The following is a 25,350-nucleotide window of genomic DNA, read 5'->3' as shown; positions in this document are numbered from 1 at the left end:
GCGATCAGTCGCAGCGCTTTCTATGCTTCCTTTCTGTGTCCGAACCAACTGCCCACTGCCTCTTCGCTTCATTTTCGCGGGCTTTTCTTTTTGCTCCTTATTTTTAGACAATCTTCGTGGACGCTGTGTTGAAACCGGACACCGGGAACACCCGGAAACATGTGGCCGAACGTTTGCCGGATGAGTCCTCATGGCCCCCTTGGCACTGCAACTTCGCGCAAGGCGGGTCGTATCGTGTTACAGTTGCCTCCCTCGGGAAAGCCATTTCACTTCTCCCAGAAGCAAATCCTCAAACTGTCACAACATATCGTGAGAGAAGGGTCCCTGTGTGTTGTGTCTGGTAGACTGCATTAGTGGGACAAACTGTATTGAGAGTTAATCAAGTTCCATGCAGCCTGCTTTGTGTGCATCTCTTCATTTCTATGTTTACATTGTGAATTTCCTTTACTCTTTTTTAGAGACTGCGCATATTTCCATCTGTTACTGAACATAACTCTGAAAGTTGGGACTACATTTACTGGAACGTGCAGTGCCCAGAGTACAGTGTTTACCATGAGGTCACAGAAGTTGTAGACTTTAGCGACAGAATACTGTAAGCAGTGTAAAGCAGGCTTCACCTAACACTACAGCGTACTGATGTGAAGCCGACTTGCAGAACGGAGCAAAACAATGGCGGTAACGTGAAGTGGGCTTCACTTAACTCTTAGATGGATTGAGGCGAAGCCCACTTGCAGATTGGTGATACCGATACCTCTCTGCTGTGCTATTCGAAAAGATACGAGAATTTCGACACTGAAAATAGATTTTAAATAGCATTTGAATAACATCAGATATTCGATTTGTATTTGAAATTTTGAATATTCGCACAGCTCTACTCGATATACTCCAGAACGTGATGGGAATTTATGTTCTGAGGCCGGAACAGATAGGAAGGACAAATACAAACAAAGCCTCAAGTGCCTAAGAAATTAATGATGAAAGAAGGAAGACACTGAAAAGGTTAGCCTGCTATAGGCCAATTGAGCTAAGCTAACACATGTCTCTGGTGTCTTCCAAGGATGCATCATTTGATGGGACAAACATGTGTTTGTCCAAACAAACACTTGTTTTGTTTGGGAGGTGTGTTAGCATAGCACAATAGGCCATTTGCAAAAGTTCCTGGGAGGGCATGCTGGGAAATTCTGTGCAAAACGACAGGGACGGTGCATGCACAAGTACAACGGCAATCGGAGACGATAGCAAATCGCTGTCGTTTCACACCACACGCCCTGCTCCCTGGAAATTTTTCAAATGACCTATTGGTAGAGCCCTGGACCGGTAATCCAGAAGATGTGGGTTCGGGTCCTACAGCAGGCTAACCTTTTCAGTGACTTCCTTCTTTCATCATACTCCAGGCTTTTGTCCATGAAACATTTTTCTTGAAGGTGCACACAAGAAGAATGATGCCCATTGCTGACACCAAAGCCTAACATTAAATTCATTTGTGATGCTGCCATACTACTGGTAGCCTCGGCTTCCAATACCACTTGCCTTTTGAACTCTGCTGTGTAGGCAGCGCATCTAGGTGTCATTCTTTGTTTGTGCGCACACGCAACAGCCGACTCACACAGACTAGCAAGCACAAAAAGAGAATGCAAGCGCTTCACTCTTTCCCGTGTGCTTGGAGACGTGAGACTCATCGGTGTCACACGATATATGTCACTGTGGACCAATCACAGTCGAACAAAAAGAGGGGGGATAGGGTATACCGAGTGCTGAGGGTACACTGAGGAAACGAGGCCTCTTACCTCTAGGGGTCTGTGGGATCGTGGGGGTCTAGTTACCACGTATAATGCCAACTCTCATATAATACAATCCCACTTTTTAGGACTCAGTTTTCTGAGAAAAAAACCTTGCACTATATGCGGTCAAATACTTACGGTTACAGGGCTGTGAAAGTACTTAAGGGGAAATCACTTCTGCGCAATACAATAGAGAACGTTTGTTCGCACAGCGCTCAGAAACGGCGTAAAATATCGTCAAAACAGAAATACTGGCGTGTTCTCCTTGCTTTACTCTTGTCAATGACACATTTTGTAGAATTCCAGGGCTATCCGTTGATTTGTGTTGTTGATTGTATTGAGCCCAAATTCGCAAATATATTAGTGTGCCTGAGGGGTAGAACATTTTCCAAGTTCTCATCTGAAAGACTCCTCTTTGCCACGATGATTCCTCCAATGCTGAGCTAGACTTCTACTTGGTAAAGCTGTATTATACTTGAGAAACATCAGTGGGGGACTTTTTTGGCTTAAATGCCTTTCTCAGATTTGGGGGGTAAAAATCGGGTGCTATTTTTAAATCTGTAATTCAGGGAGAAATCGGGCGATAATTGTGCCTTCGGGTGTTATCGGGTGTTTTTGTTTCTCCTCTTGTCTATTAAGTCCTTTTTTTTTTTTTTTTGCGGGATTGTGACTTTCCAGCGGTAATGCCCGAAGGCATAGACAGTGTTGACACACATGAGTGTATTGCTGGGAACGTAAGTGACCCATTCTTACATGTGTTACACGTGGCGACATTTGTTTGTCTTCAGTGGAAATGTCTTTTGAGGATTTCATAGTGACTGGAATTCTGGGAGAAGTCGGGTTTAAACCAAATTGGTCGGAGGTCAGTTTGCGGGAGGGGGAGTTTAACCCGAAAAAGTAACTCCCTATTCATAGGCAATGAAGGCTGGAAGATGTCGAGCTTGAAATATACTTTAAAAACTCTTCTTCCCAATCCGCAGCAGATTTGTCTTTCTCTGCTTCAAATGTGAAGAAACTCCCAGGAGAGTTGTCAGTGTCCTGAGGTTAATCCTCAAACTTTCTGTCACCTCACAGAGAATGAAAGTTTTAGCAAGTTGGTCAAGTCATGTCGAAAGTAACTTGAAAAGCGATTGCCTTTTGAGTATAAATTATACAAAAAGTTATTAAGTTAGAGTTACCCTCTTGAAAAGTACTTAGGTACAGGAATTAATTACATAAAACTAATTATTTCCAGTAGCTTAATTTCAGTAGATCTGTTTAAAGGGGCCGTAAACAGTCCGCCAAACATTTGACAAGTACCTCTCTCCACCACGCATACATCACCTGGCTACGTAGCTTTTTGCTGTCCAATCAGGGGCCCGAGCTTCGAACATGATGTTTCAAATTACCAGCCAATAAACGGACCTCATTATCATTGTGAGGCGGACTGCTCAGTTTCTTTGTGTGGAACTACATTTTGCGTTCCGTGGTTCCAATATTCAGCGTCATGATATCTGCAACATTTTCGGCTGGTGCAAACGTCCACAATCGGGCTACTACCATATGATGCGATTTCCAGTTTGAGGCTCACATTCATGTAGTCCATTTTCACGAGTGAAATAAAATTATACGTAGAACTCTTGAACTTAACTGATGAGGAAACTGCCATGTCATAATTACGTAAAGTTAGAGAGCAGGGTGGAGCTAAAAAGCGAAAGAGAGCAGTGAGTATTTCATCTGTGTGCCTTTTGCTTTTGAGCGCTAGTAATTGCCTGTCGTTCCATGAAGCTCTGGCACCAGTTTGTTACCCTTTTTCATTCCCGTTGTTGCTCTATCATCTTGGGGGAAAAAATCCTGCATGCTTGAAGCAACTGACTATATTAACGATGAAAGATGAAAGTCACTGAAAAGGTTAGCCAGCTGTACGACTCGAACCCACATCTTCTGGATTGCCGCTCCAGGGCTCCAGAAGATGTGGGTTCGAGTCCTACAGCTAGCTAACCTTTTCAGTGACTTTCATCTTTCATCGTTAATTCTTACGTCTCAAAAGGAAACACTGTCAAGGAGCCCGCGATGAGGGAATCACACACGTAACATGAAAAACGGTTAGGAGCAACTAAGATTTATTTGAACAAGAACTCTCGTGCAAGAGACTGCACTTCTTCAGAAGTGCAGAACCTGAAGACGTGCAGTCTCTTGCACAAAAGTTCTTGTTCAAATAAATCTTAGTTGCTCCTAACCGTTTTTCATGTTACGTTAATTCTTAGGCAAATTGAGGCTTTGTACGTATTTGTCCCTTCTATGTTGTTCCAGCCTCAGAACATCAGTTCTTCCTTGTGACTATATATTAGTTTGCTCCACGTTTTTCCAGGCATGACACAGAAGGTGCACAACTCCATGCAGGTCTATCTAGCTTGGACTATTCTTCATGCACAAAATGATCCTCTTGAGCAACATTTTTCTATACAGGGTCTTCATATTCTCCCTTGATGTAGTGGCTGCAGCACACATGTCGTGTTTGGAGTCAGAAACTGGAGGTTGATACTTTTCAGGCCTTCAGCTTTTGGGTGGGCGGTTGTCAACGATCAATAGCACTTTCCGATTTTCGTGCAGCCACTCTTCAAAAATTGAACAAGTCATCCATGCCTTTGAGTTAGATCGATACAGTGCTGGCAAGCCTCTCACGCGTTTAAAAGCAGTTGGTATTTCAGGTCTTCCAATCACCAGCGGCACAAGCTCTTCAGAGGCGTTCATGTTGGTCCCGAGCAGAAGTTACCCCGTCCTTGCTTAGTTTGCCACCACAATAAGGTTGTACCTTGAAGTGAAATGTTTTGTCTGGCAAAACTTTGAAAAAGAACCCAGATCTGCCAAATTTTAGCCTGTAGAAACCGAAACTGCCAGATGCACACCATTACAGTGGGTGTTGGATGCCTCAAATATATTGGACGACAAAATACTACTCGAATGGATGCACTACTAATGCACGATTCCTGTATTGGGCCTCAATATCCGATACTTGGAATATTCGCAGAGCCCTAGGAAACCTGGATAGATTGCAGGACTCATTAACGTGAACGGGCAGAAATAATTTTGTGACAAAGTTTTGCGTTTACATTGCGAATTGGGTACCTGAGTACTTGAAAGGAAAGTACCCAAGTAATTAAGGTACAGTACAACAAATTGAAATGTACTTTAAGTAAAGTACAAGTAATGAAACATGAGAAATGTAGTAGTACTTGAGTACTTGAATTGCTGAAGACTTTCCAGACGAATTAACGGATAAAAATGAATGCCCTGTCTAGTGGCAGATTTTGATGGATGTCTTTCCTATATGCATCGTAGTCTCAGGACTTCCTTTATCTTTTCAGAGGCAGTCAGACGAAACAAAAAGCTAGCAACTGCAACAAAAGCAGAAGTGGAAACTGCTATAAAATCGTGGCTGCGCCATGCAAAGGAGCGGTGCAAATCAAAGGAAGCTGAGAGTGAAGGCTGAGTGAATGTCCTTAAGATCACTGTACTGTTTTGAGTGTTTCATGCAAGTGATGTCAGAGCCCACTCTAGTCACATACTTGGAAGTGACAGTATCCATTTTTTTACTGCTCAGCTGCGTAGCATAATGGTACGCGGGCATATCTTTGCAAAGCAGTCTTACCTCATGGGGATTTATGTCAGAGTCAGGTCACATCACATAGTTAATTCTGACCTGCGATTCTTGAACCTAGTAACTGAAACAAAATGTGAATGGGAGTAAAGCACTAAGCAGGTTCATTTTCAGCTGCGCCTCATCATAATCCTCCTCTTGATCATCATCCTCCTCATCATCATCAAAATCAGGCGCAGCTGAAAATGACATTTCCTGTCAAAAGACACGTGTCTTTTGACACGGCTTTTCTGGAGTGCACCGATGACTGAACCAATACACAGTTTAGCAATTTTTTATGTACTCAGATCTTTCTTAAGTGTATGACGTAAAAAAATCATCAAACGACTTACCATTCTCGAGACAAGTGCCTTAGACAAACTTTTCAGCTTTCTGTGAACCTCCCTCTAACTGCTTACTCATTCAACCAAGGGGTGCATCAACAAAATGGGATGTGCACCTCGATGTTGACTGCTACTGCTGAGGTAACAACATTCTGTGTGCTGCCACAATGAAAAATAAATTTACTGGAACCGTGTTAGTCATCATTGTTGTGGGTGTCCGCTCCATTTAGAGGTACCGTGGCACTATAGAGAATTTCAAAAATGACTCAGAGGCTGCACAGAGGTAGGTCACCAGGGCAGAAAAAGATATATCTGTGATACTGAATATCTGAGGGTGTTGTGACCTGATTCGAACACTGTCTACGCTCAGCGGGGCATACACAAGCATCTCAACTATGTGTCAACCGGTCCGTATAGACATTGTCATTGCTGCTGTCATATTCATAGCACTGTCATCTCATTTCTTAGACAGTTTAAACCTGGAAATTATGGCCTACTTATAATGCAGCTTTTTAACGTAAGTTCACGCAAATGCAGATCATTTCCTATTTATTGGTGCACTTAACTGACATGCATCCAGTATTAAGATATTTTTAATTTTCAGCTTGTAACAATTTTGTTTCCACTAATTCTGTGTCCAACTACATTCGTTGTTCATGGCAACTTCAATCTCAGTTCCAAAAATATGTAGTTCAATTTGTTTATTAAATGTTTGTTTGTTAATGAAATAAAGATTGCTAGTTTGAGCTTTCTGTTGTGCAAGCTTTGCTGTTTCATGTCGTCAGCATCACTGTCTCACAGTGTACACAAATGGAATATGCTTATGAGATCATTTGTGGATAACAACATAATCCTCCTATATGAAACATGTCACGAGATTGTCATGCACCTAGGAACAGAAAGGCTACTTTTGCAGGTATGCTCTTAGCATACCTGAGAAGTCGTCTGCAAAATGTCCTAATACGGTATGTTCTAACATGTCCATTACATATCCAGATGTATGCCTTTATTTCATTCCCATTGGAAACGAGGATCAGGTACAAAAGGGAGAAACCCTGACAATGTATCTGACACTGTACAGAGCAGTCATGGCGGCATTTACGTAAATGCATCATACACAACAGATTCAAGAGTAGGAAGGGAGTTGCCTCAGGACAGAAGCCGCCGTCCTGAGGAAACTCCCTACATCTCTACCGGTTCGCTGGATTTCTACCCATCTAGATTCAAGAGTAGGTATCCCAGTTGTACGAACATGATAAAGTTAACATAAAATGCGCTCTTAATCATTGATCAACGATGCTGATAAGCAGCTCAGTTAGTTTTCTTATAGGCACATGGATTCAAAAAAGTTGCAGAAAGGTGCCTCCAGTTATTTAGAAAGGACAAGGTACCTAGTAGTCTGTCAGCCGTAATTGTTCTGCTGAATGGAAGGGTAAACAGATGCGCAGTCAATATCGCCTGCTCGGAGATTGCACTGATACACTACCTGAGTAAAACATTGTATATGTATGTACGCCCAGCGTTAATGGGAATAATTGTTGTATTGGTAAAATAGCTAACTGCTGAAATGTTGCCGGTACAACATTTGAAGTGTTCGCAATGAAGCTTAGTACTCATTTTTGCAGAGCATAAATTCTATTATTATTAGTGGAACTGGTTAGGCCCTATACTAATGGACAATAACACAAGGAGGGGTAAATTAGTGCGAAATAGAGTGATCTTTTTAACCAGGCAGGTAATAAATCCCTGATGCGGTACAATGCTCCTATTTTCGTAGAAATTTCTGATGTGACATTGTTAATGTGAACATTCCACAATAGATTCTCTCGGAACCAAACACCTAGAAACTTAATATGAGGTACTCTTTCAATTCCATTCTGATCAATGCATAAATTCAGGGAGTCGTCAGTGATCGGCGTATTCTTTGCTGCAAATACCATATATTTCCGTTCAACCTCACTCTCTCTTCATCTAGCCAAGCAGAGAGTTCATCGAGACACTTATTTACTACGATATTTAAGTGTGACAAAGAATTGTGACTAAAAAACACGTCATCTGCATAGAGCACCGTATTGTTTGCGCCGGGAACTGCAATGATGTCATTGATGTAGATAAGGAACAGGATAGGACCGACGATCGAATCTTGAGGAACACCATATTTTATCAACTGATTTGAGGAATCGTGACCGTGGATTGAAACGTAGTGATAAGGGTGAACCGCATGGATCCAGGACAATTGCTCACCGGACAATTGCTCACCACAGAACCGCTGAAGCCGGACAATTGCTCACCGCCTCTTTCGCCGCACTTAGATGTAATTTTATTTCGCGGTTTTATGTGATGTGATTTTATTTATCGTTTATGGTGCTCATATACTTGACTTTTTATTTGTTAGCTGAACTTGGGTGTACCTCGAAATAAAGTGATCGAAATCCCCATTTCAAAACAAACTACTGTAAATAAATGTTATCTGGCTATACAATGCTCAGTTGCGCGCGGGAAACTGCCAACAGCGAACTTAGACTAACCTGGACATAGCGGTGCAAACACTGAACTTGGACCAACCTAAAAATAAACTAACCACCGTACTGTTCAGTCGTCTCCGCCCTAGTAAGCTTAACGGGTGCTAAAATGTGGCTTTCGTTCGCTAAACCGACTTGGACAGATATAGAAAATTCGTTAATTTTAGTGGTTAAATAATGATGTGATTTTAAATCTTCCCCGTCTCGTGTCTCGGAAGATCCTGGTGACGCAGGCATGAGCGTACCGAGAGGGGGACAAGGTCACTTTGTAAAATTGCGCACTCTTTATTCATAGGTCATGGTTTTTTTTCTCATAGTCATCATAATATGAACCTGTGAACACCCGCACAGTCCGCAGCGTCCGTCTCCAGGGAAGGAGGTGACGTGGTTGCACGCTTTGCCCCCCTGGAAACACTTTGCTGCCCCCCCCCCCTTGGGAAATAATCCTCTAGGAACGCCCCATGGACAGAGATCCTGACAAAGACTCCTCAGGTGTGCCTTCAAGTGGACGACCTCTCGCCTCACCCTCTTCACTGGTGAATTCCTAGATCTATTTGAAGCAACTTACACAGCTAAAAAAGAAGTTCAGCTAACATAAAAAAGTCAACCGCCATAAACGCGAAATAAAATCACAATATGAGTGTGGTGAAAGAGGCGGTGAGCAATTGTCCGGCCTCAGCAGTTTTTGGTGAGCAATTGTCCGGTGAGCAGTTGTCCGGTGAGCAACTGTCCGGTGAGCAATTGTCCGCGCCCCGAACCGCATGGCACGAAAAACTGTCCGAAAATTGGCCGAACCGAAATCGGGACCGAACTTTTTTCTGTGCATCACCGCATGCTACCGAAATGCACCCCTAATTTCGGCCGAAGATGGGGAACATTGCCTTTCAACCATCAAGGTCAGTGCACTGATCTCTATAGTAATAGCAGTCCTACTCAGGTACCCGCGGACGCGGCTGTGTACCACTGCGCCCATACACCATGTTGCAAGCCCATTGGCCTAGACTGTGCGCGCGCTCCGATTGGTCGAGAACGTTTTGAAATCGCATTTTGTAGCGCGCATGTGCGTACAGCGTCTCGGCCGTTTCAGCATAGTTTCGAAATAGAATGGAAGGCATGTCGTCCTCCTGTGTTCGGTGGTGTCAGTCGACAGAACAATTTGCAGAAATATGTTCGCGGGTTTATTAGTTTGTGAGTCTACGCGTGTTGTGCTGTGTCTGGACACAACTGTTATCCCACGAACAATTTGTCAACTGCGGTACCGGAATGCTTCATGAGTTGGAGCGTGAAGAACAAGTTCGAGCGCCGTTGGACTTCGAGGACCGTCAACAAAGACAGGATTACGTGCCACACAAGCGCTTTTCGCTTCGCTATAATGGATGCACCGCAGGCAGCGAAAGAAGATGCTCATCATGAAATGGTACGCACTCATGAGACTGGCTCGGTATTAGGAGTTGAACGTTCGTTCTGCTTCATGTTCGAACTTTGTCCCAGTGTGTCAGCAACGCAGTGGGCTTTGTACGCACAGTGCACCCATGTATCAGATCTTTGAATTAGTGCTTTGTATCAAATAAATCTTTATTTTACCCCAAAATCGCTTTAGTTACTTTGAATACCGAGTAACGGCGGCAGGCCTGAAATCCAGTAGAAGTCGATGGTAGCCAGGACCGACCGAAAAGCCAGCCAGACATGGAGGCTCCTGATTGGCCGAGTGGTTGTGCATAATATCCACCACGTCGCAATTTCATTGGTCGTGTGCCCAGTGTTGTGTGAATTATCTCAAACTATGGGCTCTATGGGGAGCTGTTGGAGCCTGGTAATAGGCTGGATAGCGGATTGAGGGTGCAACGTGCAACCGTACGGTCACCGGCCGCCATCTTGGGAAGCTCAAAACATTGCCGTCCGCCACTCAGCTGCATGATGTACATGCGCCTTTGCGTAGCATTTTTGTGCTGTCATGCCCGCCTGCTGTGGTTATGGGTGTACTGCCCGTACTGGCAAGGCACCGGGGACGACATTTCACAAGTAAGTGACTTGGTTTTACAAATAAATGTGATTTATTAGTCCACGAGCGGGGTGACAAAACGTTGCTGTTGATGCATGTGCGCGGCACTTTGTGAATCGTATCTCGAGATCTAAATATCTGGATTATCTGAGATTATCGGGATAGAGTCATTGTGATAGTCTAGCCTTCCTGCAGTTCACGGGTATGGTCTCGGCACGCAGCAGGCGTTGAAGTGCCCTTGTCAGCTGTGATATCTACGGCTGTTTGTTGGTCACGGTATCGACGATTGCTTGCTTGGATTAGCCTTGTCATCCCTTCCGTAATTGATGGCATATATTATTCAATGCAGGTTCCCTCACGGCCGCCCAGAACATTTAAACAAAGTGTGCGGTAAATGTCAGGCGAAAGGACTGGACGCCGTCGAGGACATCACTGGTCTGCAGCAAACATTTTAAAAACAAATGCTTCGATAGAACGCGCCAAACCGTTCGACTGAGGCCTGACGCTGTGCCCAACAAGTTCGACTTCCCAGAACACCTCAAGAAAGTGATAACGCATACGTCATATTTAGAGGCCGGATTTATATGCACTAAAAGCTGGTTGAACACACATGCATGAAAAATTCATTAATCTTGCTCAAAGTATGCACCTCTAGAAATTCACTTGCATGCATTTAAAACACGCAACAAATTCACTGGTGAAAAGTATCTTACTTTATGCAGTGTACAAAAAGCATGCAGAGTTGAAAGCATAGATCGAGAAGTTACCAGTCAAAAGGAACTCCCTACGAAGTTACCGTGTGAAAAATGTAACTAAGTTAATAACGAAGTTATTCCACCCGAAACGTAACTCCCAGTTACGGAGTTATTAAAAAAAAAAGAACGAGTTACTCCCAAGTTACTTCGGACACAAAATAGCACTACACAGGTGCAGCGCGTGTGAGCAGTTGGGTTTGACCCTGAGTTGCCTGTGTTGAGTTTTCGTTTATGTCCAACAATGCGAACGCTGTGCATCTTATTCCCTGTGGGCACACAATGGTTCAGTTTCATTTCGATAGCAGCGATTCTTACTTCCTGAACAGAATACTGTTATTAACTGGACATCATGTTTTATGACATAATATGCTGTGGAAGAACCGTAAAGAAAGCAAGGAAATAAGTGGACGTGAGTGAAAAGCGAATTAGTAACTTTTAACGTAGCTTAAGTTGCTTTGGCAAAGTTACCTGAAAAAGGAGTTCCGCTGAAAGTTACAACGGCGCAAAAGTAGCGAGTTAAGTTATATAGTGTGGCGATAAGAGAGCGCCACGGGTTACGGCGATAGGGGGCAGCCGTGCTCCAGGGGGGCGTACCCCACGCAGAGGGATAAAAGCGGTGATCCGCTGGATAAGACCCCTTTTCGTTGTGCGGTTTTGCTGGGTGCAAGCTGTCTGAACGTGAAATAAACCTGGTATGTCTGTTTGAATTTCTGTTGTGCTGCTTGTTCCTTCGCGCACGGAACGGACGGGCTGACGCCCCGAGGTTGTGGGAACTTAGGTTTCCACAACTGGCGCCCAACGTTTGGGGTTCGAGCTCGTTCGTCCCGTGGCGGGGAACACGCGGCACTGTGAGTTTGTGTAGTTAGTACTTGTTGTAGTTTACAGTTTTTGCTCTTAGTTTTTTTGCCGTTGTTTTTTTGTGTGTGCGTTTTTCGTGTGTTTCTTTGAGTTTTTCAGCTCCCACCCGGTGGACGAGCCCTCGGAGCTGATGGCTGACAAGGCGAAGGTGCCCGCGCCGCAGTCAGACGCCATCACAACAGCAGAACTCCTGTCACGCATGACGGAGTTGTGCTCGTTGGTGGTTCAACGCCTGGATGCCGGGTCGGTTTCGCCGCCGCAGGCACAAGCACATCTACGACTCAACTTACCGGTGCCTACCTTCTCAGGTTACACCGATAAGAAGTCTGTTGCCGATTTCCTGGATGACCTCACCGCCTATCAGACGGGTATGGGAATTTCGGATGAAGTCCTAATCCAACGCATCCTGCAGGTTGCTTTGGTCGGAGACGCCGCCCGCTGGCTTCGGTTGCAATCGGAGTTTACGTCCTTGCAGGACTTCCAGGAGCGGTTCAAAAACGAATTCCTTCCCCCGGATTACGAATACCGTGTCCTAGAGGAATTACATAAGCGTACTCAACATCCTGAGGAAAGCTTATCTGAATTCGTTCGGGCATTGCAGGATCTGTACAGCAGAGCGGATCCCACTGCTACGGAAGAGCAGCGTGTCGCACGGGCGATCCGTCAGTGCCACCCGCGCTTCCGGCCCTACTTAAGAGCCCATCGCTTTGAAACCCTTGAGACGTTGGCCCAGGAGGCTCGTTCAATACAAGGCGACCTCCTGGCAGAGCTTCAATACCGGCCCCCTCCGCCCCCGGAGCTAGCGTTGGAACCGCGCTGCGCGTGGTCGGGAGGAGCCGCCTCGGTCGAACGCCTGAATGCAACAGGTTTGGGTGACAACCCCCGTAATTCAGACAATGCGGAGTCATCCCACCGAGCCCTAGATCCGTTCCTCTATGACCAGAGGACGATCCCCGCAGGAATGAGCCTTGACAGACCCGTCCCGCCCCGAAGTCGGGGTCAACCTGGCCTTTCAGCTAGCGAAACCCCACGGCAGCGGGAGCGGCATCATCCTGCGCCCCCGCAGCCACGAGCGCCTACCGGCTGTTGGAATTGCGGCAGCCCTGACCATTTTCGTCGGGAATGCCCGCGACAAAGACCAAACACCCGTAATGTGCCATCGGGAAACGGTCGCAGCCGGCGTCCATGAATGCTCGCTCAACGACGTCGGCAAGTTGCGAAGAAAGCGAGCAGACGGTTACTATCCGTGGCCTTGATCAGTCAAAAACTAGCTTTGCAAGCGGTAAGATAACGCAAAGAGATGCTTTGGCTCCTCTTGCTTTTTCTGTCCGAGATTACATCGAGGATAAGGAACCAAACATCGCCGTTCGAATTTTGGGTAAAGATTACATCGCCCTTATCGACACGGGAGCTACGCTTTCCCTTATCGGGGATAGTGTTTACGAGCATTGCGTATCGCGGCATGTGGAATTGCAATCCACAGATGTCACTCTTCGTCTTGCTTCCAATGACGCCGTTCCAGCACAGGCAGCAGTTGTGCTCTGGGTACGTTTGGATGGTAGACGACGAAAGCAGCGCTTCGTGCACCTTCCTGGCCTGGCAGTTCCTGTTATCCTGGGCAGAGACTTCATCATCCGGCAGAAGTTGGTGCTGGACCTGCCCAATGGAGGATACGTGTACCACGGCTCGTCGGGATTTTTCCGCTTCGCCGCAGCACGGGAACACTGCACAGCACAGCAAGCTGTGGCAGCGTCTGTTGAAACGTCTCGGCTGCCGACTGTCTTGGGGTCATTCCATGGTCCTGAGGAGCAACGCCGTCAGCTTGAACAAGTACTGCGGCAGTTTGACGGAATCTTTACCGAAAAACCGGGTAAGTCGTCTGTGTTACAGCATAGCATAGACACCGGTAACGCTAGGCCCTGGCGTTGTAATCCGAGACCATTAAGTGTGCATAAGCGTGCTTTATTAGACGCTGCTCTTGACGAAATGCTCCAAACCGGTGCAGTTCAAAGGTCCCAGAGTCCTTGGGCATTTCCTGTTGTTCTGGCTCCGAAACGTGATGGTACGGCTAGGTTATGCGTCGACTACCGTCGACTTAACGCAGTAACTGTAAGGGACTCTTACCCCTTCCCGTCCATTGAGTCAATCTTGTATTCCCTGGGCAACGCAACTGTGTTTTCAACGCTTGATTGTAGTAGAGGGTTTTTGCAAATCCAAGTTGCCCCGGAGGATGTCCCAAAAACAGCCTTTACGTGTCATAGAGGTTTGTTTGAGTTTGTACGAATGCCTTTCGGACTGTCTAATTCACCCGCCAGTTTCCAGCGGTTGATGGATACAGTGTTGGGAGATGCGAAGTACAATTTCGCAATGGCATACATGGATGATGTCGTAGTGTTTTCTAGAAATTTTCAGGAACACTTGGAACACCTATCAATCGTCCTTGCAAGGATGAACGAAGCGGGCATAACGATCAACCCCCGCAAGGTGCAGCTGGCATCGTCTAGGATCAGCCTCCTCGGCTTTGTGGTGGACAGAGGGACCATCCGTCCTAACGACGACAAGCTAAAGGCGATCACGGACTTTCCGGTTCCCGGTAACGTCAAAGCCTTGCAGCGCTTCCTAGGTATGGTTGGTTTTTACAGACAATTCATTCCTAATTGTGCCGAGCTAGCGCAGCCGCTTAACCAGTTGTTGCGCAAGGACACGCGCTGGAATTGGGGAGAAGAGCAGGAACGATCATTTCGAGCTCTATCACAAGCAATCGCTGATACGGCTAGGCTTTATCTGCCCGACCTCAACAAACCATTTGTTGTGCAAACAGATGCAAGCGATTATGGTGTTGGCGCAGTTCTCTTGCAGGAGCATGACGCTATTCTTTGTCCAGTGGCTTTTGCAAGTCGCACGCTGAATCCGGCAGAACGGAACTACTCCGTGACGGAAAAGGAGTGCTTGGCGATCATCTTCGCTTTCAGGAAGTTCGACCTTTACCTGGATGGAAGTACCTTCACTGTCCAGACTGACCACCAGGCACTTTCTTGGCTGCAGCGGCTTCATAACCCGTCGGGACGACTTGCCAGGTGGGCCCTGACGCTACAAGGCTACTCCTTCAACGTGGAGTACAGGCGGGGCTCAACGAACGTGGTAGCAGACGCACTGTCCCGCGCGCCTCTACCGGAGGGGGAAGAGGAAGGCACCGAGGCGCCTTCTCAACTTCTGGCAGCAGCACAGGTGGCACGAGACGTATCTTCGTCTTGGGGCACGGTCGTGAGCAGAGAGCAGCTCCTAGACGCTCAGAGAGCGGACGGCCTTTGTCAGCGGGTGTCGCAGTGGATAGCTGAGCAAGACTCGGCGGACACCGGAACGACTGACGGACGGCACGACTCCTATCTGCTGGGCGAGGATGGCATCCTGTTCAGATACATACCCCAGGCGGATGAGGACGACGGCTCATCCCCGTTCAGAGTCGTGGTGCCACGGAAGTTGCGTAAGTCTTTCATACGTTACTTTCATGACTCGGCCTTGGCAGGTCACAGCAGCGGCAGGAAAACTTACGAAAAGTTGTGTCGTGTTGCGACATGGCCAGGAATGAGGCAGGATGTAACAAAGTATGTTCGTACTTGTCCCGTATGCCAGAGAGCGAAACCTCGTGGTGGTTTACCCCCTGGGCGCTTACAGCCTGTTCAGAGCAATAGACCCTGGCAGATAGTTGCTTGTGATGTGATGGGACCATTTCCCCGTAGTCCTAGAGGTAACCAGTATTTGTTCGTGGTTACTGATCATTTCACGAAATGGGTTGAGCTGTTTCCTCTCAGGACGCTGACTTCCCAGAGAGTGTGGGAAAAGTTACTCGACACCTTTTGCCGGTTCGGGTTTCCCGCACAGCTGATCACCGACAACGCAACCTACTTTACAAGTAAGGTGTTCTCAGATTCTTGCGCTGTCTTAGGCATTCAGCATAAGAAGACTTCCCCGTATCACCCTCAGGCTAACATTACCGAACGTGTTAATCGGAACCTGAAAATGATGTTGGTTGCTTTTACTAGCCAGCACCACCGTGATTGGGATCTTCGCCTGGCTGAGCTGGCGTTCGCTACACGGACGACGGTCAACAGGTCTACAGGATTCACCCCGGCGTTCCTGAACTTGGGACGAGAGGCCCCTTTTCCTGTGGAGAATGTTCTGGGCCTCCGGGATGGTGCTACCCGGCCTCCTTATTCAAGGTTTGCTGAGGACCTCCGGAGTCGACTGGACGATGCAGCCCGGACGGCTCGGGAGAACCTGGACGTCGCAAGGTTGGACCAGGCTCGCCAGTACAACCGTGGACGTCGGAACCTCACCTACAGCGTCGGTGACCTCGTCCTTCGACGGACTCACCCGCTAAGTGATGCGTCACGAGGCTTTGCAGCTTCACTCGCAGATAGGTGGGATGGCCCCTTCGAGGTAAGTGCGTGCTCCTCCGGCCTCACTTACAGGCTTCGTCGCTGCGACACCGGCGAAGAGACTGGGCCGGTTCACATCTCGGACTTGAAGTCTTACCATCTCCGAGACCCTGACGGAGAGGAGCCAGATTCGCAACCTGCCTCCCTCCAAGACCTGGACCCGGATCCCGTTCCCGGACCTGCGTCCAGCCGCTACAACTTGCGTCCCCGCAGGCGGCGCACGTAGCTGCCACTATCTCCATCGCTAAGCATAGTGCTTGTGATTTAGTGCTTTAGTAGTGTGATTTCTGTTCCACAGTTTTCCGCTATCTGTTTTGGGGGGACGCCTTCTCAGGCGCCCACGGTTTGAGGCCGCCTTCTCACCGCTTCCCTTTACATCTCCTCTCAGATGCAACGACGTCCGCAGCATCCCGCCCGCCGTGCACCTGCCCGCTCCCGTTCCCGCGGAAGCCGCCCGGATCCGGATCCACCCCAGCACCACTCCGTGGCCACTGGGACAGTTGTGTCCCACGGACAGCCGGTTTCCTGGGCATCCCGCACACGGTGGGCTCACCAGCCAAGGCCCCTCCGGGGGGACGACCCCACACAGACTCCGGCTCCGTTTCGCGGTCTGACGCTCACCGACCGCCACCCGGCCGATCCCCTACAGCCCCTCACTGCGGAGGAGAAGCGGATCCTATGCCCGCTCTGCTTGGTCCCCGAACTGCACCGTCCGACACACCGCCGGGGCCCACTTCACCAGGCCCGAACGGAGGCCGCCCGGACAGCCAACGACGTGACAACAGCCCTCTCCACCCTCAGGCGGCTCAGACCCGAACTTCTGGTGGAGACCAGGCCTCCCCCTCCTCCGCCGCCTGCCCCCTCTTCAGCCATGGACGACGCCGTACTAGACCTGTCGGACGACCTCATGACCCTGTAAGGGAGGGGGGGTGTGGCGATAAGAGAGCGCCACGGGTTACGGCGATAGGGGGCAGCCGTGCTCCAGGGGGGCGTACCCCACGCAGAGGGATAAAAGCGGTGATCCGCTGGATAAGACCCCTTTTCGTTGTGCGGTTTTGCTGGGTGCAAGCTGTCTGAACGTGAAATAAACCTGGTATGTCTGTTTGAATTTCTGTTGTGCTGCTTGTTCCTTCGCGCACGGAACGGACGGGCTGACGCCCCGAGGTTGTGGGAACTTAGGTTTCCACAATAGTTACCAAGAAAAGGAACTTAGTTACAGTAACGAGTTACCTTGAACTCTGGTTGAAAGTGTGTATTTGCATGAAAATCTAGCCTCTAGAATCATGTTCCCTAGTTAAGAGTTTCAAGCGATGGTTGATGATTGGAATCAGTACTGCATGAAGGGCACCTTAAAGCTGCAACTAGTCCAATATATGAAAACACTCCTGAATTATGCATTCATATGCAGTAAAAGCCACTCCATATTGGATAGGACAATACTAAGATGGGCAAAAGTATATAAAGAAAAAAGTATTGCATGAAAATGTTGCCTAACGTACAAACTCGTATTAGTGGGACATACAAACACACTAGCCACACGTCTCTTTGGTGCGTTCCAGCATGTTTACTTTACTTAGAGACAACCTCGAATGTATACTCTTTATTCTCGCTGCTTAAGTTTGCAACAACATATGTTTGAATGCAGCCCAAATGAAAACAATGTGATCCGTCTGAGAAGTTTCCCAGTGCTAGAGCAGTATCGGACTGTACCACCTTGCCAAGGAATATACAGAGAAGGTGACAGCCAGGCCTCAGCTGCGAAAGAAATTGTCAAGGTTGATCATATTCAACAACCAGTAATGCACTCTGCCCACTTACCTGATTGACTGCTTCAAACTTGCTGTTGCAACTGGACTTGTGATACTTTGATGTTGGAGCTTTCACCACAAGACCTTGCTACTTAGCCTTTTTGTCACTCTAGTACTCTAGTCACTCTAGTTTTGTCACTCTTTAGCCTTTTTATTCACTCTACCTCTCGTCATCTTGAACTGTCTTTACCGCCATTTATTTCCCCAGTGCACATATTTCTAGTCGATATGTTTTTACCGTCATATAGCCTTTATATCACATATCATTCTAGTCCTTTGGAAGTGCTTTAGTGCCGTTCGGCATTTCGTGTCATAACTAGTCATATCTAAACTTCCTGTGCAAAGCATAATGTTTATACCCAAGCATGTTAAGGTAGTTACAAACAAACGTGCCAAACATTCCCTGGCATTCCACACCCCCGAGCAGAAAGGAAATGGGAGAAACACGGGAAGCAACACGCTGCACACACTGACAGACGACAAAGGAAACGTAACACAACAAATACAACACCACACAAAACCAGCAAATCACATAATCGAAGTTCGAAGTACAAAATTGGAACGACACGACCTCACACGAGTACAAAATAGACAGGAAATAACATGTATGTGACGGGATTTCACAGAAAAAACGTAAGGTACCCAATCACGAGGGATTTCTGCAGCGATCCATGGCAAAATTTTAGCGAAGCAGCAAGGGAAGCGCTCACAAACAGCAAAACTTGTCACAGCTTACATGCGTTCCTATGGGCTGTAATCGCTCTTTTGAGCACCGCAATATGGCGGCCGGTTGTCGTACCCTTTCCCGCGATACCCTCACCCATCCGCTATGCAGCCTTTATACATAGAGATCAGTGGGTCAGTGAGATAATCCCTGTATTTATAGGGGTAGAAGTCACTGATCTCGATTGTAAAAGGCTGGATCGCGGATAGGGAGCGCGAGCGTGAAGAAACCGGCCGCCATCTTACTGTACCCACAACAGTCGCCGCAGCGATCATGGCAACTTCTTGCAATTACGGTCGTACCAACCGTACTGGCAAGGATACAGGGCCTAAATTTATACAGGTGAGTCACTCTTCATCAAGGAATAATTAGGCGTCCATTCTGTATATTTAGCTGACCATTATGAAGTATTTTTTGCCCAAAACGAGCACTGGATGCAGGTTGCTTGATCGCTCTTTCGACGTTCAATCGAGCACACTTGCATTTTACCCGGCGGCGAATACAGTTTGAGTGCAGAATATGCTTGAAAGAACATGTTACACTACACATGTAGGAAGGAGTTGCCTCAGGACAGAAGCCGCCGATATTTCGAACAGAGACTGTTCTTCTTCTGGGGGAAGAGGAACAGAGAAGAGGAACAGAAGAGAAAAGAAGAGGAACAGAAGAGGAACAGAGGAACAGCCCAGAAGAAGAACAGTCTCTGTTCGAAATATCGGCGGCTTCTGTCCTGAGGCAACTCCTTCCTACATTCTACCGGTTCGCTGGATTTCTACCCATCTACTACACAGGTAGTGTTGTCATCAATATATGTGCGAGCACTCGAGCGCTTTTTTGCATGCATTGCTAGCATGGTACACGGTATTCTCTGCGGAAGCAAGTGCCACATTCATTTCTTTGAATTACCTTCGCGCACAAGTTCGGTATTACGTCATAATGAGACCACGATTGTCACCTTTTTTCATGTATTGGTATTGTTTTGTGCCTTGGTTTGATTTGTGACAAAGAATCCTACGTAACGGTGGTGTGGCGCGACTTGAATAACGCCTTTGTGTCTGAGCTGTATCGTCAGCTTGTTACGATAGTAATTTGTAGCGTGTCGTGCTATTTGTACCAGTTTTTAAGGCAAAAGTGGTCTCTCAATACAGGTTTCGTCATGAGGGCTACCCCGTGAATAATCTGTGCAGTGTGATACGGCTGGGTGTACAGGTAAGTATCACGTTCCTCATCCACTGGTTTCTACTTTACAGGAAGGAACAACCTCAGTGCACGCACTGTGGTTAGCCTCTCTCAGTTTTGCATACTTTCTTACATGTTCACATCAGAAACACACCTTAGACTCCTTCACCCAAGACTCCCAACACAATTTAGGCTCCTTCACCTAGCAATATAATAATGAGAGATTATAATTCTTTTTAGAGAGTTCCCCATATTCTTTTTAGAATGGTTTTTAATCTTTTTAATTTTTAGAAGATACAGGGATTGTAAACCATGTTTTAACATTTGTCCAATGCATTTATTAAACAACATATTCATTTTTAACTGGTTGCACCCAAACCAATGTTCTGATGTAATATTTCCTTTGTTGTCGATGCACCATAAAAATTGGAATAATCATCATCAATGCAGGTTACTTCACAGCTGCCTCGACATACTCAAGAAATGTGTGCAGAACCTGCGTAATGCCCACAAACTTTGACTACCACAGCACCTCCAGAAAGTAAAGGCATATGTGTCACATGGGATTTTTAAAGGCATTCACAGTATATAATACCTTGTATGAACTGTTGTAGATCTAAGCAGCCTCTCCAATACACTCTCAGAAATTAAAACTTGTCAGGGAACTGTGATAATTGTTTCAGTTAATAGGCATGCACATATATGCTATAAGAAGAAAATTATCTATTGAGAATGCACTTCTCTGGCTACTCATGTTGTTTACATCTACTGTTGATCACATTCATTTATCACATATTATATTCTTATATATTATTATTGTATTATCACATATTCGATCACATTAAATTTAAAATTTAGCATATATGAGAAAATATTAGGAGGGAAGTTGCTATTAATTGCTCATTCCAACCAAAATTGAGACAGCGTACCTGACCATTGTCATTCCTAAAATATATATTGCCATTGTAGCAAGGTCACAAAACAATAAATATAGTCTGTTGCGACCTCCCTGCGCGTTCATTGTATCCTGAAACGCATAAGTGCAATAAATAAATCTTGAACTTGAATAAACTTCACATAAAATGTTGAATATAATGAATGATATAAAATATTGAATAAACTTGAACTCGTATATTTCTTTACTCATCATCAGTGATCTTCATTACAAAAGCATATCGTGTTAGACTTTTTTGTTTGCGTTTCACAGACTGGGTACACGAGGGCCAAAATGACAAAATCACAACTGTTTCAAGCTCCAAATAGTCCTGTTGCAATTTGAAGACCATATGTGGAGCTGCATTTTTTGGAACATGCTCCACATAACAAGCATGACAAAGTCAGCACTGGATAGCAGGACCCCGTCCCCAAGCAGCTTTTCTCACGCTGCAGTTGTATTCAACAAAAGCTTGTGAGTGCTGGAGAAGGACATTCAGTTTGGCACAACCGCGCCTGCAAATAATCAGAACAAATAAAGAAGCAAACAAACATAGAAGGGTTGTACTTCAAAAAGAGATAAGTCCTGTGTCTCAAGGAGGTGTTACCACTTTCTAAGTAACTTAATTGATTAAGCTTACATCACTACCTGATTAACTGTCCTAACGAGTGTGATCTAATTGCGTGAAGTAATTATTTGGGCTGCGTCGGTGTGTCCATATTTGCGAGGCGAAGCACCGCTGTCGTTTACTAAAGGACTCGTTCTAAGGCGATGCTTGATATAAATCATACTAAACGCATAGACGGCTAAAACAACGGCTGTGATTCTACAGAGCGATCTCTTTCTGCCATGCGAGTATATCTCTTCCCGGACCGTTCTTTATGGAACAATTTTTGTCCTGAACGCAGTACGGGATATTATATACATGGTTGTTGTTAACCTCAAGTTGTTTCTTATTGAAATATTGGCTGGGAAACGTGCTGTAGTACAATCCCCAGCGCTGCACTGCAGTGACGGTCTAGTTTCGGAATGCAAAACATAACGTAATTAAGAATCGAACGGCAGGACACCTGTGAAACACTGTTAGGATACATCAGTATACTGGCACCTTACAAAATTGTGTGATGACAAACAACGGCAAATGCTTGCAGCGCAATAAATTCTCACAATCTCTGTTGCCTCCCATTGTTTTCTATGGGCACACACAGCACTTTAGGGCCCACCAACATGGGTGCCCGAAGGCACGCCTTTCCCCCACGAGCCCCTCTCCCATGCGCGATCCAGCCTTTATACATAGAGATCAGTGGTAATAAATTGCGCTGTAATTTGCAAATTCCTTAGTGAGGTTAGGTTAGGTTTGGTCAGTACATATTACACGCGGGGGGGGGGGGGTAACCCCTCCCCGCAGTTGTTCGCACTGATCTCTATGTATAAGGCTGGATAGCGGATGGGTGAGGGTATCGCGGGAAAGGGTACGCCAACCCGCCGTCATATTGCGGTGCTCAAAGGAGCCATTACAGCCCATTGGAATGCATGTAAGCTGTGACAAGTTTTGCTGTTTGTGAGCGCTTCCCTTGCTGCTTCGCTAAAATTTTGCCACGGATCGCTGCAGAAATCCCTCGTGGTTGGATTCCTTACGTCTTTTGTGTGAAATCCCGTCACATACATGTTATTTCCTGTCTATTTTGTACTCGTGTGAGGTCGTGTCGTTCCAATTTTGTACTTTGAACTTCGATTATGTGATTTGCTGGTTTTGTGAGGTGTTGTATTTGTTGTGTTATGTTTCCTTTGTCGTCTGTCAGCATGTTGCTTCTCGTGTTTCTCCCATTTCCTTTCTGCTCGGGGGTGTGGAATGCCAGGGAGCAGTATTCTCAGATTTGACTCTCGGCATTCAGCAATGTTTGGCACGTTTGTTTATGTAACCACCTTAATATGCTTGGGCATAAACATTATGCTTTGCACAGGAAGTTTAGATATGACTAGTTATGACACGAAATGCCGAACGGCACTAAAGCACTTCCAAAGGACTAGAATGATATTATGTGATATAAAGAATATATAACGGTAAAAACATATCGACTAGAAATATGTGCACTGGGGAAGTAAATGGCGGTAAAGACAGTTCAAAATGACTAGAGGTAGAGTGAATAAGTCATAAAAAGGCTAAGTAGCAAAGTCTTGTGGTGAAAGCTCCAACATCAAAGTATCACAAGTCCTGTTGCAACAGCAAGTTTGAAGCAGTCAATCAGGTAAGTGGGCAGAGTGCATTACTGGTTGTTGAATATGATCAACCTTGACAATTTCTTTCGCAGATGAGGCCTGGCTGTCACCTTCTCTGTATATTCCTTGGCAAGGTGGTACAGTCCGATACTGCTGTAGCACTGGAAAACTTCTTTGATCGGACGGCTCACATTGTTTTCATTTGGGTTGCATTCAAACATATATTGTCGCAAACTTAAGCAGGGAGAATAAAGAGTAGACATTCAAGGTTGAAAAATTATTGTCTCTAAGTAAAGTAAACATGCTGGAACACACCAAAGAGACATGTTGCTGGTGTGTTTGTATGTCCCACTAATACGAGTTTGTACGTTAGGCAAAATTTTCATGCAATACTTTTCTTTATATGCTTTTGCCTATCGTAGTACTGTCCTATCTAATATGGAGTGGCTTTTAACTGCATATGAATGCATAATTCAGGAGTGTTTTCATATATTGGACTAGTTGCAGCTTTAAGGTGCCCTTCATGCAGTACTGCTTCCAATCATCAACCATCGCTTGTGGACGCCACAAGGTGGCGACGTATCAGTACAGCAGGGAAGGGCGAGAGTCGTGACCCCCTCTCCCCGGAACTGCTTAAAAGAAGTAAGCATGGAAAAACGAGACAGAGGTGTGGACTGGAATTGAACTGCTGATAAGCATGTAAGCAATAAAAGTTGTATTGCTGCATTTCTTGGTTGTGTCCGTGTTCTCGGGAAGCTGTAAGACGGAACGGCAGGGAAACCCCGGTGGGGTTTAGGGAAGGGGATCCCACACGCTTGAAACTCTTAACTAGGGAACATGATTCATAGAGGCTAGACTTTCATGCAAATACACACTTTCAACCAGAGTTCGAGGCAACTCATTACTGTAACTAAGTTCCTTTTTTTGGTAACTTATAACTTAACTCTCTACTTTTGCGCCGTGGTAACTTTCAGAGCAACTCATTTCTTTTTCAGGTAACTTTGCCAAAGTAACTTAAGCTAAGTTCCAAGTTACTTTTAATTCGCTTTTCACTCACGTCCACTTGTTTTCTTGATTTCTCTCCGGTTCTTCCATGGCATTTTAAGTCATAAAACGTGATGTTCAGTCAATGACAGTATTCTGTTCAGGAAGTAAGAACCGCTGCTATTGAAATGAAACTGAACCATTGTGTGCCCACAGGGAATAAGATGCAAAGCGTTCGCATTGTTGGACATAAACGAAAACACAACGCAGGCAACTCAGGATCGAACTCAACTGCTCACACGCGCTGCACCTGTGTAGTGCTATTTTGTGTCCGAAGTAACTTGGGAGTAACTCGTTCTTTTTTTTTAATAACTCCGTAACTGGGAGTTACGTTTCGGGCGGAATAACTTCGTTGTTAACTTAGTTACATTTTTCACACGGTAACTTCGTAGGGAGTTCCTTTTGACTGGTAACTTCTCGATCTATGCTTTCAACTCTGCATGCTTTTTGTACACTGCATAAAGTAAGATACTTTTCACAAGTGAATTTGTTGCGTGTTTTAAATGCATGCAAGTGAATTTCTAGAGGTGCATACTTTGAGCAAGATTAATGAAATTTTCATGCATGTGTGTTCAACCAGCTTTTAGTGCATATAAATCCGGCCTCTAAATATGACGTATGCGTTATCACTTTCTTGAGGTGTTCTGGGAAGTCGAACTTGTTGGGCACAGCGTCAGGCCTCAGTCGAACGGTTTGCCCTGTTCTGTCGAAGCACCTGTCTTTAAAATGTTTGCTGCAGACCAGTGATGTCCTCGACGGCGTCCAGTCCTTTCGCCTGACATTCACCACACTTTTTTAAATGTTGTGGGCGGCTGTGAGGGAACCTGCATTGAACGATTTATGCCATCAGTTACGGCAGGAATGACAAGCCTGATCCAAGCAAGCAATCGTCGATACCGTGACCAACAAACTGAGCCGTAGATCCCACACCTGACAAGCGCACTTCAACGCCTGCTACGTGCCGAGACCATACCCGTGAACTGCAGGAAGTCTGGACTGTCACAATGACTCTATCCAGATAACGTACTGCTTAAAGTTTAACGTTTAGATCTTGAGATACGAGTCACAAAGTGCCGCGCACATGCTTCAACAGCAACGTTTTGTCGCCCCGCTCGTGGACTAAT

General features: G+C 46.1%; 1 protein-coding gene and 1 long non-coding RNA gene across 2 annotated transcripts in view; both read left to right on the top strand.

Annotated features, from left to right (window-relative positions):
* LOC135373097 (uncharacterized) overlaps positions 1-6,492 on the top strand; it is a 30,371-nt gene extending 23,879 nt beyond the window's left edge. The window contains exon 6 of the mRNA XM_064606377.1: positions 5,129-6,492. Coding sequence (XP_064462447.1) covers positions 5,129-5,253 — 125 coding nt within the window. The 3' untranslated portion in view covers positions 5,254-6,492. The remainder of the gene's footprint in view (positions 1-5,128) is intronic.
* Positions 6,493-11,576: 5,084 nt separating this feature from the next.
* Positions 11,577-17,428, top strand: LOC135373100 (uncharacterized). The gene is made up of 2 exons (XR_010416280.1): positions 11,577-11,715; positions 16,709-17,428. It is a non-coding gene; the product is annotated as an uncharacterized LOC135373100 (long non-coding RNA).
* Positions 17,429-25,350: the final 7,922 nt, after the last annotated feature.

Source organism: Ornithodoros turicata, unplaced genomic scaffold (genome assembly GCF_037126465.1).
Source record: "Ornithodoros turicata isolate Travis unplaced genomic scaffold, ASM3712646v1 Chromosome21, whole genome shotgun sequence".
In the NCBI taxonomy this organism is placed as follows: domain Eukaryota; kingdom Metazoa; phylum Arthropoda; class Arachnida; order Ixodida; family Argasidae; genus Ornithodoros; species Ornithodoros turicata.
The sequence above is the reverse complement of the archived record's forward strand: the minus strand, read 5'-3'. Positions and strand labels throughout refer to the sequence as shown.